General features: G+C 30.2%; 1 protein-coding gene across 1 annotated transcript; it reads left to right on the top strand.

Moving 5' to 3' along the window:
• Positions 1-7,367: 7,367 nt before the first annotated feature.
• Positions 7,368-8,162, top strand: LOC116138982. The gene has a single exon (XM_031424659.1). The coding sequence runs from the start codon at positions 7,490-7,492 to the stop codon at positions 7,817-7,819; it is 330 nt and encodes a 109-aa protein (XP_031280519.1). The 5' UTR covers positions 7,368-7,489; the 3' UTR covers positions 7,820-8,162.
• The last annotated feature ends 5,889 nt before the right edge of the window (positions 8,163-14,051 follow it).

The raw sequence follows: 14,051 nt of genomic DNA, 5'->3' as shown, positions 1-14,051 counted from the left end.
GAATTTACATAAGTGTCTTGACTATTCATATTCAAAGTTTGATAGGTGTCATAAAAGAGAGAAGATCCAAGTGTGGAATACATCGTCCAAGCATGAGTTCGACCCTCAAAGCTCGACTAAACCTGCGTTCGATGACCTGCTAACGATGCAGAGCTTGATATCAAATCGAACAATAGTCTTCGAAGCTCGAAATGAGCATCGAACACTACGGGCAGATGTTGTGTGTGATTTTTCCATCAAGCTCGGAGTATCGCAAGGTTATAGCCCGATCCAGAACCAGCTGGACTTTGTCGATTGTTCAACCCAACATAAGCTCGTTGAGCTACAACTCGACCCAACACAAGCTAGTCGCGAACAATCTGCGTGGTCGTTCAACCAATTCCCAGATAACTTCAGATCCTATATATTTCGGAAGGAACGAGATTGAGAGCAATATTTGCACAATCACAGCGCCCAATCGCGAGAATATCGGAGTTGCATTTCAATTCAATTGTAATCCCTTTATTTTCGCTCTTTCCTTTGTACAAGCTCTATATATAAACTCTCTCAAACAATGAGAAAGGGGTTGGAAAATATTTCTAGAATTACTATTGTAAGCTCTCACAGCAAATACAAAAAATAGTGGACGTAGGCTCAAAGTTCATCTCGCTGAACCACTTATAAAATATCTTTGCCATTTTCTTTACTATATTCATTATTCATTCATTGCTGGTTACTTGTAATCATGCACACACGAGTTCTGATCCCGTCAAAGTCGATCGAATCACTCTAATTGGTACAGATTTTTTGTATCAATAAGACTAATTGACTATTACGTATGGGCATTTGAATGTGGTAGTTATTGGTCACTTTGTTTGAGGAAGAATGTTCGTCCATGACCATGAATTATGGGGAATGAATTTATTTGAATGTCACTTTCTAATTGTTTCCGCCATTGAAAATATGGTGGAAAAGCTTCATTATCATTTATCATGATTGATAAAAGTTAAAACAGTAGCCACTAATTTTATTGGTGATGATTAATTGAATTCAATCTTGTCAATCACTTCGTTCTGATACTCCAATAGAATAAAATGCAATTAAGGCCATGAATTAATTATCTTCAATTTGACCAAATTAATTTTGAGCATTAATCTATTTTCTGTTTTTAATTTGTAGGTCCCAATGAACTGGTTTGATGATAATAGGATGAATTAAATGATAATCCTATTTTTAAATGAATTACCATTGGATGGTTAAGTAGTTTGATAAGAATTTTGGATATATTACTCAAAAGGTTTTGAGTTTGAATCTTTCATTGTTTGCTAATAGAGGTAGCCATTAAAATTCTTACTAGTCGATAGTTCCCTAGTGTTTAAAGAGATTAGTTAAAGTACGTGTAACTGATCTAACCACCCTCAATTATTAAAAAAAAAAAAAATCTATTTTTAAATGATGAAGAAATTAACTATACATTTAACACCAAATACAACACTTTTATTAATAATTATCATTTACAACAAAGAAAATCGTAAAGACACACTACGGGAAAGAATTTGGCTTGACGTTCTCTAAGAATCCTTAGAACCCCATATCGCAGTTCGCGATCTATTATAATCTTGGTTAATGACCAGAAACACACTAATATAATAGAAAATAATGGATGAAATATTCGCTTTAAACATCTGAACCACTATAAAAATCTTTATTATCTTCTTTATTTTTACGTCTTTACATACTACTATGAGAACAGTATCTAATTCAATTCTCATAATCAATCTACGTGTAAGTTTTAAGATCTTCTTAGCATTTTATACCTACAGAGTCATTGATGTCAAAATCAAACATCTAACATATATATTTGTTCCTATAATATTTTTTTATAATGATAAAAGTTCTTCCTTAATATTTGTCTATAAGGTATAGTTTTTTTTTTTTTTTTAATGATAAATAATAGATGGGGTTTATCTTTATCATTTAAAAAATTATAATAGATTGAAAATAAATTTTTATTTTAAATTACATGATGATAATTTCTTTGTATCACATGTCACTTTAAATATTATGAATTATGATCAATAAATATATAAGCTTAGGAATTACAATGTATTAATAAAAATATTATTGAAATTAAGATTGTAATTAACGATAGGATGGTTGAAATTAGTGGAGCTAGCAATCGTGATCGGTTAGGTTGATAATTGAAATTAAGAAATGTATTAGCTTGAGGACAAGTGGCAACCATGGCCAATCTCCATCAAAGACATCCTTCCTATTCCAATAAATTGCCTTACTTGTAAGGTAGGTCGCGGACTTTTCTAGAAACACCATAATACTAACAATATTTATAACAGTGGTTAATGATTAAATTTTGAAAGAGATTGCCAAACAACAAATCTAAAAAAAAAACAAAATTAAGATGCTACGTGAATGATGAAAATATCAATTATTTAAATTAAATTAAATTAAATGACTTAATTAGACAACCTCTAAAAAGTTTATATACGATTGTCACGTGATGCTAAAAACAATTATAATAACACTTATTTACAATTAGTAATATAAGAGTTAAACCTTAAGAGGTTGGTCTGGTGGTCAAAAAAGTTTACTTTTTTCTTTGAGTTTTTAGGTTTAAATATTTGGATCATTTATCACTATAATATTGTAGTTTATCTGGTCTTTTGAACTTATATGGTGTTCAATAGATCTCGGAGATTAGTTAGGGTGCACGCAAATTAGCTTGAACATCCCGATTACCAATAATAATAATAATAATAAAGAGTCAAAGACATAAACCCTCTGCGACATGATGTAACAAAATTAGGTTTTTGAAATAATAGTGAATCATTAAAATTTATACTCTTATGAGTTATTAGTAAAAATTACTAAATTATTTTACTATCATTTATTCTAACACCTAAAACTTAACAATAGGGGGATTTCTATTATTTTAGATACCTTAGGGTGAATTTTGTTATTTTATTGTACCTTAGAGAATTTTTTGTCATTTAACTTTAATAATAACAACAACGTTAAATTTTTATACAACAAAAAATGAAAAAGAATTAAGATGAGTTATACATAGATGTTCTACATATCATTGTTATCCCATTAAATTAATATTTAATAGAATATTCAATTATTTATTTATTTTTCTTAAAGAAAAATATTGAAATTTGAGTTATTGTGTTGGAAATACTTGGTAGTAACATATTGTTTGTGTTTTATTATTGCAATAGTATACGAGAAGAGGGAGAACAAATTGTATAATGAGATTTATGTGGAAATCAATGCCTCCTTAGGCCCGTCCATGTTATCAATGTTTTAATTGTAATTAATGGTTGAGATTGTTGAAATTTTTTTAAATATTAAAGTTATTTTTGTATTTATATGTTTAATTAAAATAATTAAATTATTTTTAAAATAAAAGGACCTTTAAAAAACAAAACATTAAACAGATCTTTTTTGTGAAAAAAAATATTCTCAAATGTATTGTTTATATAGAGTTTTAGATGTCACTTAACACATGGGTTAAATTCATTTTGTACACCACATTTTTAAACGGAGTGTTCAGGCTAACTTACACGTACCTAAACTAATCTCTTCAGGATCCTAAAACTACCAGTCGGATAAGAGCTCCAGTGACTATCCTTATTAACAACTGAAAAAGGACTCAAACTCAAAACCTCTTGAGTAATACATTTAAAAGTCTCTATCGAATCACTCGATCACTTAAAGGTAGTTAAAAATATTAATTCCTTAGTGCCTTTTATTTTTTCGAAATTAATAATTTATCAAATATTTTTTAACATAATTTTAATTTTCAAATTGTCAAATATGTTTTGATGATTTCTTCTATTGTTTCTATCTATTTCTTATTTTGTTTTTCTCAATACAAATTAAACAACTTATAATGATATAAATTCAATTTAATATGTAGGTATTTTTCTTTTTATATATATTTTGTGTGTATATACTATACTACATAACCCTCCCATGGTTACTTAGATTTTAGCGTACATTTTGGTAAACATTGTATGTTTTTTTTTTTTTTTTTTTGTATAGTTCATTTTCAAAAGTATCTAATCATTTCTTTGGAGAAATACTTACCAGGTTGATTTTTATAAATGCTTTTCAAATTGATAACACGTTTTGATTGATTTTATTATAATGTTATAAAATAGAACAAAAATATCATGTTGATCACTCAAAAAAAATTGAAAATCAAATACATAATTTACATCTGTCTTCATTGGTCAATTCTGAGTTGACCTCAATACGTAAATGTTTATAATAAATTTTCGGCCAACCAATTACTACCCAACAACAAGATCCACCAAAATTTTCATCCTTAATCTCAGCCATTAATAAAATCCCAAGTGTTTTATTTTTCTGTTTATTCTATTTAAGAAAAACTATCAACGTATATAATTTTAACAGGCCTTTTCAAAAGTTACTTTCATTTAAAAAAGAGTATTTATTTAATGGTTCTCCCATAAAAACACTCCGAATACTTTTCAAGATATCTGATTTTAAAAGAGTTAACACCAAATACTTTTCAGGATATCTGATTTTACAAGAGTTAACGACTTTTTCCACCCAAATAATAGTTTAGCGATACTTTTCCACCTATAAATTTTTAAAATATCACTTTATTATCTAAATTTATATTATAACTACAAACAGAGAGTAAATTAGGTCCAGACTATTGGGACTTTTGAAGATAGAAGGTCGATAAGTCTTTTGGTAATTGAATGTTAGATTTGGTGGTTGAAATTGATATGAATTTGACTTAGGAGGGGTGGTTATGCAAACCCTAATCGCTTGATTGTCGGTGATTAACAGGGTCGGCGAGAATAGTATTTTAGGTGCTTTGGTGAGTGATGATCGGCGAACAGAATGGTGATGGTGTGGGGTTACAACGATGCTGGAATAAAAAAATAAAATATAAACTTGGATAACAAAATAATATTTTAAAAACCCGTGGATAAAAAAGTGTTATTAAACTATTATTTTGATAGAAAAAAAATCGTCTACTCGATTATACAAACACCATTAAAGTATAAATTTTCTCACCCTGATAGATAGATAATTAAATCTCGAACACCTCAACGATTCTCAAGTAATATTAAAAATCCTATATTTAAAGGTTATATATATCACAATAGGGCTTTTTATTTTTAGGGACCTTTTATAATTATTAACCTACAAAGACGGTTAAAAAGCAGAAAATAATATAGACTTGGTCAGATAGGCGAGGTCCCTGTTTTCCCATTTGTGCACGCCTGAAGTAAAGTCCAAGGGTGAGATCAATTTTGGTTCCCAATTAAGAAATTGGACGGAAGACTTAAGACTGGATCATCAACTTCAACACACACAAATCACAATTCAAATAAAAAAGCAAGGAGAAGGAGTTTCAGGTATAGGTTTGGATTTAGGCAGGGAGTTGTTAGTTAATTAGTTGGGGATTTGTTGGTTAAAAGTTTTTTCCAACACAAAGTTTATCATTTCTTCTTTTTTTTTTTTTTTCTTAGAAGTTGCCCTTACACAATTTGTTTACGCAATCTCCCACCACCCCATTACCCCACCACCACCATCATCTCTCTCACTCTTTCCATTTTTCCACCTTAATTACGACTTTACTCTTAATCAATTATCACTAAAAATGTGATTTAAGTTCCCCCAAAAACAATAGCAAACAAGAAAAATAATTCTAAGGAGATTGCATAACTACTTGCTGATTTTTTTATGATTTTATTAGCACATAAAATAATAAACGTTTTGACGATAATACTCAAATAACATCACTTGAAAGCTGAAGACAACAAAAGTATGGTTAGGTAATTATTTTTCTAAACCAACTTTAAAGACCTGACAATAAACTNAATCTCGAACACCTCAACGATTCTCAAGTAATATTAAAAATCCTATATTTAAAGGTTATATATATCACAATAGGGCTTTTTATTTTTAGGGACCTTTTATAATTATTAACCTACAAAGACGGTTAAAAAGCAGAAAATAATATAGACTTGGTCAGATAGGCGAGGTCCCTGTTTTCCCATTTGTGCACGCCTGAAGTAAAGTCCAAGGGTGAGATCAATTTTGGTTCCCAATTAAGAAATTGGACGGAAGACTTAAGACTGGATCATCAACTTCAACACACACAAATCACAATTCAAATAAAAAAGCAAGGAGAAGGAGTTTCAGGTATAGGTTTGGATTTAGGCAGGGAGTTGTTAGTTAATTAGTTGGGGATTTGTTGGTTAAAAGTTTTTTCCAACACAAAGTTTATCATTTCTTCTTTTTTTTTTTTTTTCTTAGAAGTTGCCCTTACACAATTTGTTTACGCAATCTCCCACCACCCCATTACCCCACCACCACCATCATCTCTCTCACTCTTTCCATTTTTCCACCTTAATTACGACTTTACTCTTAATCAATTATCACTAAAAATGTGATTTAAGTTCCCCCAAAAACAATAGCAAACAAGAAAAATAATTCTAAGGAGATTGCATAACTACTTGCTGATTTTTTTATGATTTTATTAGCACATAAAATAATAAACGTTTTGACGATAATACTCAAATAACATCACTTGAAAGCTGAATACAACAAAAGTATGGTTAGGTAATTATTTTTCTAAACCAACTTTAAAGACCTGACAATAAACTAGATAGTTTTTTAATTTAAAATAACCGCCACTAGGTGGTTTAACAGTTAATTAAGACTCTAAGGTGTATTACTCAAATAGGTCGTGAGTTCTACCCACCTAAATTATTAATAGAGATGACTACTGAGGGGATTTACTCGACTATCAACTTCAGAGCACCGAGAGATTAGTTAGAGCTTTGAATGTGTGTATAAACTGACCCAAACACCTACTGTCACCAAAATAAAAAAATAAAAAATAAAAACTTTAAAGACTTGTAATGTAACAACCATATTCCAACTAACCCTTTTTATTAATTGAAGATCAAAGTCAGATGTTTTCTCATCCTTGATAGATATCTCTTAACCAAAACGCAACAACACTTATAATAGCCACTATAATTTAATTCTTTTGAAAATTATTCCCTTGATACTATGAAAAAAATATAAAAAAATTATCAGTTATATAGTATGACGAAACGTTAACAGTCCACCACAACTATAAAATAGCCACGCGTGTCATAATATTTGAGCTAATGAGAAAATTAATAATTTAAAACGTAATCTTTCATTAAAAAATTGAATATTATTTATTAATTAAATAAGGAAGAATAAAAGTAGTTTTGTGTAATTTGGTAATGGTAGAAGGTCAAAGTTGATTAATGTTTAGTTTAGCGTTAGCCAAAATACACGTCGCCAAGCGTTGAACGGTTGAACCCAACCTCAATTTCCTCCTCTCAACTCTCTTTTTAATATTCATACAGTATATATACACACATCCATCTCTCCTTTCTTTTCTTATACGGCTCCATATTTTTTCTTCTGTTTCATCTCATCAACTCGAATTTCTCTTTTGTTCATGGCTTCTGCCTTCAACAGAGCGTCAGTAACCATTACTGATGCCGCCTCTTGGTACTGTGCCATTGTGTTGTTGGCTTTAATATTACTGGGCTCAATTAGGGAGAACAATTCTCTCTCAGATGAGTCTCAAGTGAGAGGCAACCAGTTTTTTGACAGACCGTGTGATGAAATCTACGTGGTGGGTGAAGGCGAGACGCTCCATACCATCAGCGACAAGTGTGGCGACCCGTATATAGTTGAGCGTAACCCGCATATCCATGACCCGGATGATGTCTTTCCAGGTCTTGTCATCAAAATTACTCCTTCAAAACCGAGAAAGTTGAGTTAGCTGGTTGAGGAGAAAGCAAAGCTCGGTTAATCTTCTTTCCAGCTTGTATCGTATATATTCTTATACGAGTATATGATTCCTGATAGAATTAATACTTTTTTTTATGTTTTGCTTTTTTATCATCCTTTCTTGTAGTTTTGTTCTGCGAATTTGTCTGTGTAATAGGAGAAGAATTAATACAGGGATGTAAAAGCTGGTCTAGGGAGAGGTTTAGTTTTGATTCGGCTTGGTATCACAGAGAGAATAAAATTTCTCAATAAAAGTCTTTGTATATATTTCTACATAATTAAGTCTTTGTATATATTTCTACATAATTAATCAATCTTCTTCAGTTCTTAAACAATCCCAGAGATTCTTTAAGGTATGCAGATCATTTTCTTTTTCCAGATATTGCTAAACTTTATGTCAAATTTCTGCAGTTTGAAAAATCTCAAATGTTTTGTATTTTGGCTGTTTAATGTTTTTATCTTTTAAACTGTTAGCCAAAATCAAGCAAAGCTTGATTCAAGCCATTGATCAAGCTTTGCTTGGTTTTGGCTAAACATAAACAAGATGACGATGGGTTGTGCTTACGAGTTATACAGAGCCGAAAGATGAATTTTTTTAAGAGTTAAAAAGTAAGTTATGCGCCGAATTGACAAATAAATTAGAGTTTGGGTTGCTGGTGGGAGAGAAAAGGAGCCATTAGATTTTTGACTCTTAATTTTCCAAACGTGTCTTCTTTTCACTGGACTCATTTTGACACGTTTAACAACTCCGATTTAAAAAAATCTAACTTTTTTCTTTTTTATTTATTCAAAAGGATCGAAATCCTCGAGGTTTCTATGGTTTTTAAGTTACAAAATAAATAATAATAAATGATTTAATAACCCCTTTATAAATTATAATTTTGATTAAGAGAGATATAATAAAATATATGAACTCGTGAGTTGAGCCTTGAAGTGAGTATTAAAAATTGATTTATGGAATGGAATAATTCACAAAATAAAAAGTAATTCCCATAAGATGATGTAGATTAAAAGAGATAATGGAATCTGATTAACAATAATTGATGATGACTCAGAGAAAAATAGCGACTCAAAGAAAAATAAAAAAGTTTCTTATAATTAATTGCACAGAAAATCGAATTTAAAACGGAATTTTGAAAATTAGGATCAATTATTATAAACTGATTAATGGGATGTTGTATACATACTAGTTAGCACTAACCCATATAAAATTAATTCTAGGTAATTGTTGTGGCCTAACTACTTTTGGGTGGTTAGGTAGTTCAACAAATGTCCTAAATTTGAGTCAATTCTCAATTGCTAATAGAGGTAGTCATTGGAGTTTTTATCCGACCGGTAATTCTAAGATCCGAGGGAATTAGTTGAGGTGGATGAAAGTTGACCCGAACACTACCAGTAAAAAAAAAATTTTTGATATACTTGAAGATCAAGGAATAATGTTATGCTTACAATTGAATCATACAATCAGGTATATAACCAAACAATTTTTTTATAAAACTCATGTAAAATGATTACTCAATCTTATATTTTTTGTCTGTTCGTATATGTGACATGTTTGTTTTCTTTCGACAAGTTTAATACATTACATGGAGTGTGAAAAGCAATGGGTTTTAAAACAGTTTATTGTCTCCTAATTAACTGTTTATCAAGAGTTAATTTGATAAACAGGTAAGACCTAACAATAATATTTGAACTCTAGTATCTGGACTCTTCTGCCTCTTATCAAATGTCAATTCGACCATCTAACTACCTTTGTATCATGGATGTCTTTTTATTTTTTTATTTTCCTAAGAATTTTCAATAATATTTGTACCATTCAATAAACTCAAAAATAAAATTATAATATAAAGAGTATTACGTTCCCGTGAGTGTATTGGATGAAGCATCATATCATATATATATATATAGTGGCATTGGTATTATCGGCAGATCTTTGTCTCCAATGTGTAATTAGGTAGCAGTCCAAATAATTTGAATGGAGCATATCATCATCATCATCAACATCAACACATGCTTAGTATTTCACACTTGCGATAAAGTCGAATGTGACATTTTTGGGTTGGCACCACACCCCACTATTGTCTGCAAAATTAAATCAATCAGTTTTTATTTGGTTTAAGAAATTATTGATTTGAACAAGGAATTGCAGTATCGTTGTGATCTCTCACTTGGGATGGGACTTGGGCAAGTTGCACAAGTAATATGTAATTATGTTGTTTTGAGTCTTGGCTAGAGAAAATCAACAATATGATGAGATTTATAACTAATTAAAGAGAGTACAGCGAAATTGTGTTTGATTGGGGAAGATAATCAAAATAAACAACTATGGAGGTTGGAGACCCTATATATCCATAAACCAATCAGAATTATTGGACTGATCTTATGTGTAGAATATTGTTTTATTAATGGATCTGGTATAATTCATAAGCGACAAGTTTTTATAATTAAAGGTTAAGTATTACATAGGGATAATTATAGAAAACCTCGTGTGGATCACCTAATGACATCAAGCTCACACTCCAGGGCAGGCCCCCGAATAAAAGAAAAACCGTAGAATGCGAAATGACAACCTCACATTTATTCGAGAGTAATGTTAAATCTATAACTCAATCTCATAATTTTATCTCACAATTCTTAATGTGACAGCTCGTCATTAGTTACTATCAAATGAACAAGCGGGACCTATATAAGTAGACGGGACTTATTTTATAAATTGACTAACAATGAGCTATCACGTCGGGGATTGTAAGAGAAGATTGTAAGATTGAGTTGAGGACCTGACATTACTTATTATTCAAACTATCGTAAATTTCAAAAGGGATAATTATTAAAACCCCCTTGTTGATCGCCTAATCACAGCAAGCCTCCACACATATGGAAAATGTGACTCTAATCCCATTCTGTTAAAATTTCAAATTTCAAACACCCCCAAAAAGAAAATTCCAAAACAAAACCACCATTAGGTGACCTGATGATAAAAGAGTAAAATGAAATTTCATGAGCTCTTAAGTTCGAGTCCTCCAAACACTAATAGGGGTAACTACTAGGGCTCTTATTAAGAAAAAAAAATATGAGGGGAAAAGAGAAGATTCACTTAGGGTTTTTTTTATTAAGAAGTTAAACATCAAAATTGCCTACTTTATAAATGAAAAAACAATAAAGATTAGTTCACAACCCAATCTCACAAACTCTCTTTCACAATCCCGACTTGACAGCTTGCAATTTGTCAGATGGAAAAATTTATCACAAACCAATTGTAAACTGTCATGTCGAGATTGCAAGAGAAAGTTTAGAGATTGGATTGTAAGTGTACTATTGCTCAATTAAAAATATCCAAAATAATTTTATCTCAGTTAATTTTAACGGATAAGAGTAACGGAATGGGAGCTAGGGGTGCATATCCCATATGTCAGGGGGGTTTCTGTTATTAGGCCATCAACATGCGTTTTTCTGTCATTGCTCCTATTAAATATACATTTATTCTATTATATTGTGTAAGAACAGAGTTAATTAAGGTTAAGAGATAACATTTATTATTATCAATTCAACAGTTACGTAAATATAAAAATTGGAGTGAAAATGATGAATGATTCTTAATTTTTCTTCCTTCAAGAGTCTGTACTTAAACTTGATCCATTATATATGAATCATCAAATTATGTGCGTAGAGAAAATGTTTTTATATATCTAAATAGAAAATAGAGTTACATGAAAATTAAACAAATTCTAAAAATAAAAATCGCGGAATAATTTCCGGACGGTTTCCTAACACCACCTGTGACTTTATTACTATTATGTACCTTTTTTCTCATATTAAATTTCCGTCATTAAAGCAGCAATAACGTGTATAGAGTCCAATCAGTCAAGTTAAATACGTTTTACATAAGAAAAGAATTTAACATCTCCACTAATTTAAAAAATATTATCATTAATTAATTACAGTGTCNATGAGGGGAAAAGAGAAGATTCACTTAGGGTTTTTTTTATTAAGAAGTTAAACATCAAAATTGCCTACTTTATAAATGAAAAAACAATAAAGATTAGTTCACAACCCAATCTCACAAACTCTCTTTCACAATCCCGACTTGACAGCTTGCAATTTGTCAGATGGGAAAATTTATCACAAACCAATTGTAAACTGTCATGTCGAGATTGCAAGAGAAAGTTTAGAGATTGGATTATAAGTGTACTATTGCTCAATTAAAAATATCCAAAATAATTTTATCTCAGTTAATTTTAACGGATAAGAGTAACGGAATGGGAGCTAGGGGTGCATATCCCATATGTCAGGGGGGTTTCTGTTATTAGGCCATCAACATGCGTTTTTCTGTAATTACTCCTATTAAATATACATTTATTCTATTATATTGTGTAAGAATAGAGTTAATTAAGGTTAAGAGATAACATTTATTATTATTAATTCAACAGTTATGTAAATATAAATATTGGAGTGAAAATGATGAATGATTCTTAATTTTTCTTCCTTCAAGAGTCTCTAATTAAACTTGATCCATTATATATGAACCATCAAATTATGTGCGTAGAGAAAATGTTTTTATATATCTAAACAGAAAATAGAGTTGCATGAAAATTAAACAAATTCTAAAAATAAAAATCGTTGAATAATTTCCGGGCGGGTTCCTAACACCACCTGTGACTTTATTACTATTATGTACTTTTTTTCTCATATTAAATTTCCGTCATTAAAGCAGCAATAACGTGTATAGAGTCCAATCAGTCAAGTTAAATACGTTTTACATAAGAAAAGAATTTAACATCTCCACTAATTTAAAAAATATTATCATTAATTAATTACAGTATCTAGAAAAAAAAAAATCTTGTTAAGACTCCTCACATATCCCACCAAGTGTCCACTGGAAAACTTAAAAAACTTGTTTAAGGCCTCAAGGGGTTCTGAAGAATCTTCCGACCAAGAAATTTCTTCGTTTTATTGGAAGATAATTAAGATAAAAAAAAGTCAAAAAGTAATGACTCATGACCTGATCTTTACATATAGATTACGTATACAATAAAGGTGAGTTTTCGAAGATTTGATTCATCAACTACCTCTTGAATACTGAGTTCGAATCCTTTCTCACTTAGAGATATTCGTTGGATCTCTTAATCGACTAATAGTTTCAAAATCCCGAAGATTAATTAAGGTACGTGTAAACTGTTTAAACACCCCGATGATTAAAATAAATAAATAAAAAAGGTTTGATTTATCATTAAAATCCCTTAGCATGGCTTTAGAATTTGGAGTTCACTTGCAAATGAATGATAAGTAACAAGTGGACTAATCTTAATTTAGATGCCTTCCAAGTTAATTAAATACTTGTGTTTATAGTATGAGAAGTTAAAATAAGATATCAGAAGTAAACCCATTTAAAGTGTATTTGAACTAATGTTATTCAACTAAGATTCCCAAGGTAGTTCATCTACTTCATGAAAATATAATATAAACTTCTCTTCGCATTCAATGAATCAATCTCAAAGTGGTTGGTCATTCTTATCTCTTTGGTCTCCTAGAAGTCGAAAAATACAAGATACATATATATTAATGTTTCTAATGAAAACAACTATTCGCATATACCTTTTTTTTATTTTTTTATTTGTAACCGAAGTGGCGAAGTGTTTAGGCCAACCAACGTGCGCATACCTTAATTAATCTTCTAGGTCCAATGAATATCCTACAAACCTAAAAGATCAGGTAAACTACAATGTTATTGTGATAGATTAAAACTCATGAACTTAAGGAAGGGATCAAACCTCCTTGACCGCCCGACCAAACCTTTCGGGTCTATTGCATATACTTTTGATCACTTTTTGTAGAAATAACTGTAATTTTTGAGAGATTAAAACTTCAAATAATTTTTCATCTTATTAAAAAAATCATGTTATTAGTTTCATTCATAAGAAAGTACCTTTTTTACCAATGAAAATAGTAATTAATCTATACATTTGATGATTTATTTTACATGATACAATATGAGAATCTGAGTAAAATCAAAAGCTTGAAATAAACTACTTCTAAAGGTCTTGAGTTCGAGTCTCTCCTCGATTGTTAATAGGGGTAGTCACTAGAACTCTTATTTAGTCGATAGTTTTAGGGTCCTGAGAATTAGTTGAAGTGCGTGTAAGCTGGTTTGAACACTCTTGGTCTAAAAAAAAAAAAAAAAAAAGGCTCAAAATATATAATACATGTTTAGTTTAGTTAAAAAATGT

Source organism: Pistacia vera, unplaced genomic scaffold (genome assembly GCF_008641045.1).
Source record: "Pistacia vera cultivar Batoury unplaced genomic scaffold, PisVer_v2 Contig345, whole genome shotgun sequence".
Classification (NCBI taxonomy): Eukaryota; Viridiplantae; Streptophyta; class Magnoliopsida; order Sapindales; family Anacardiaceae; genus Pistacia; species Pistacia vera.
This window is presented reverse-complemented; position numbering and strand designations above follow the sequence as displayed.

Coding starts and splice junctions, on each gene's coding strand:
- LOC116138982 (XM_031424659.1), top strand. CDS start 7,490: ATGGCTTCTGCCTTCAACAGAGCGTCAGTAACCATTACTGATGCCGCC.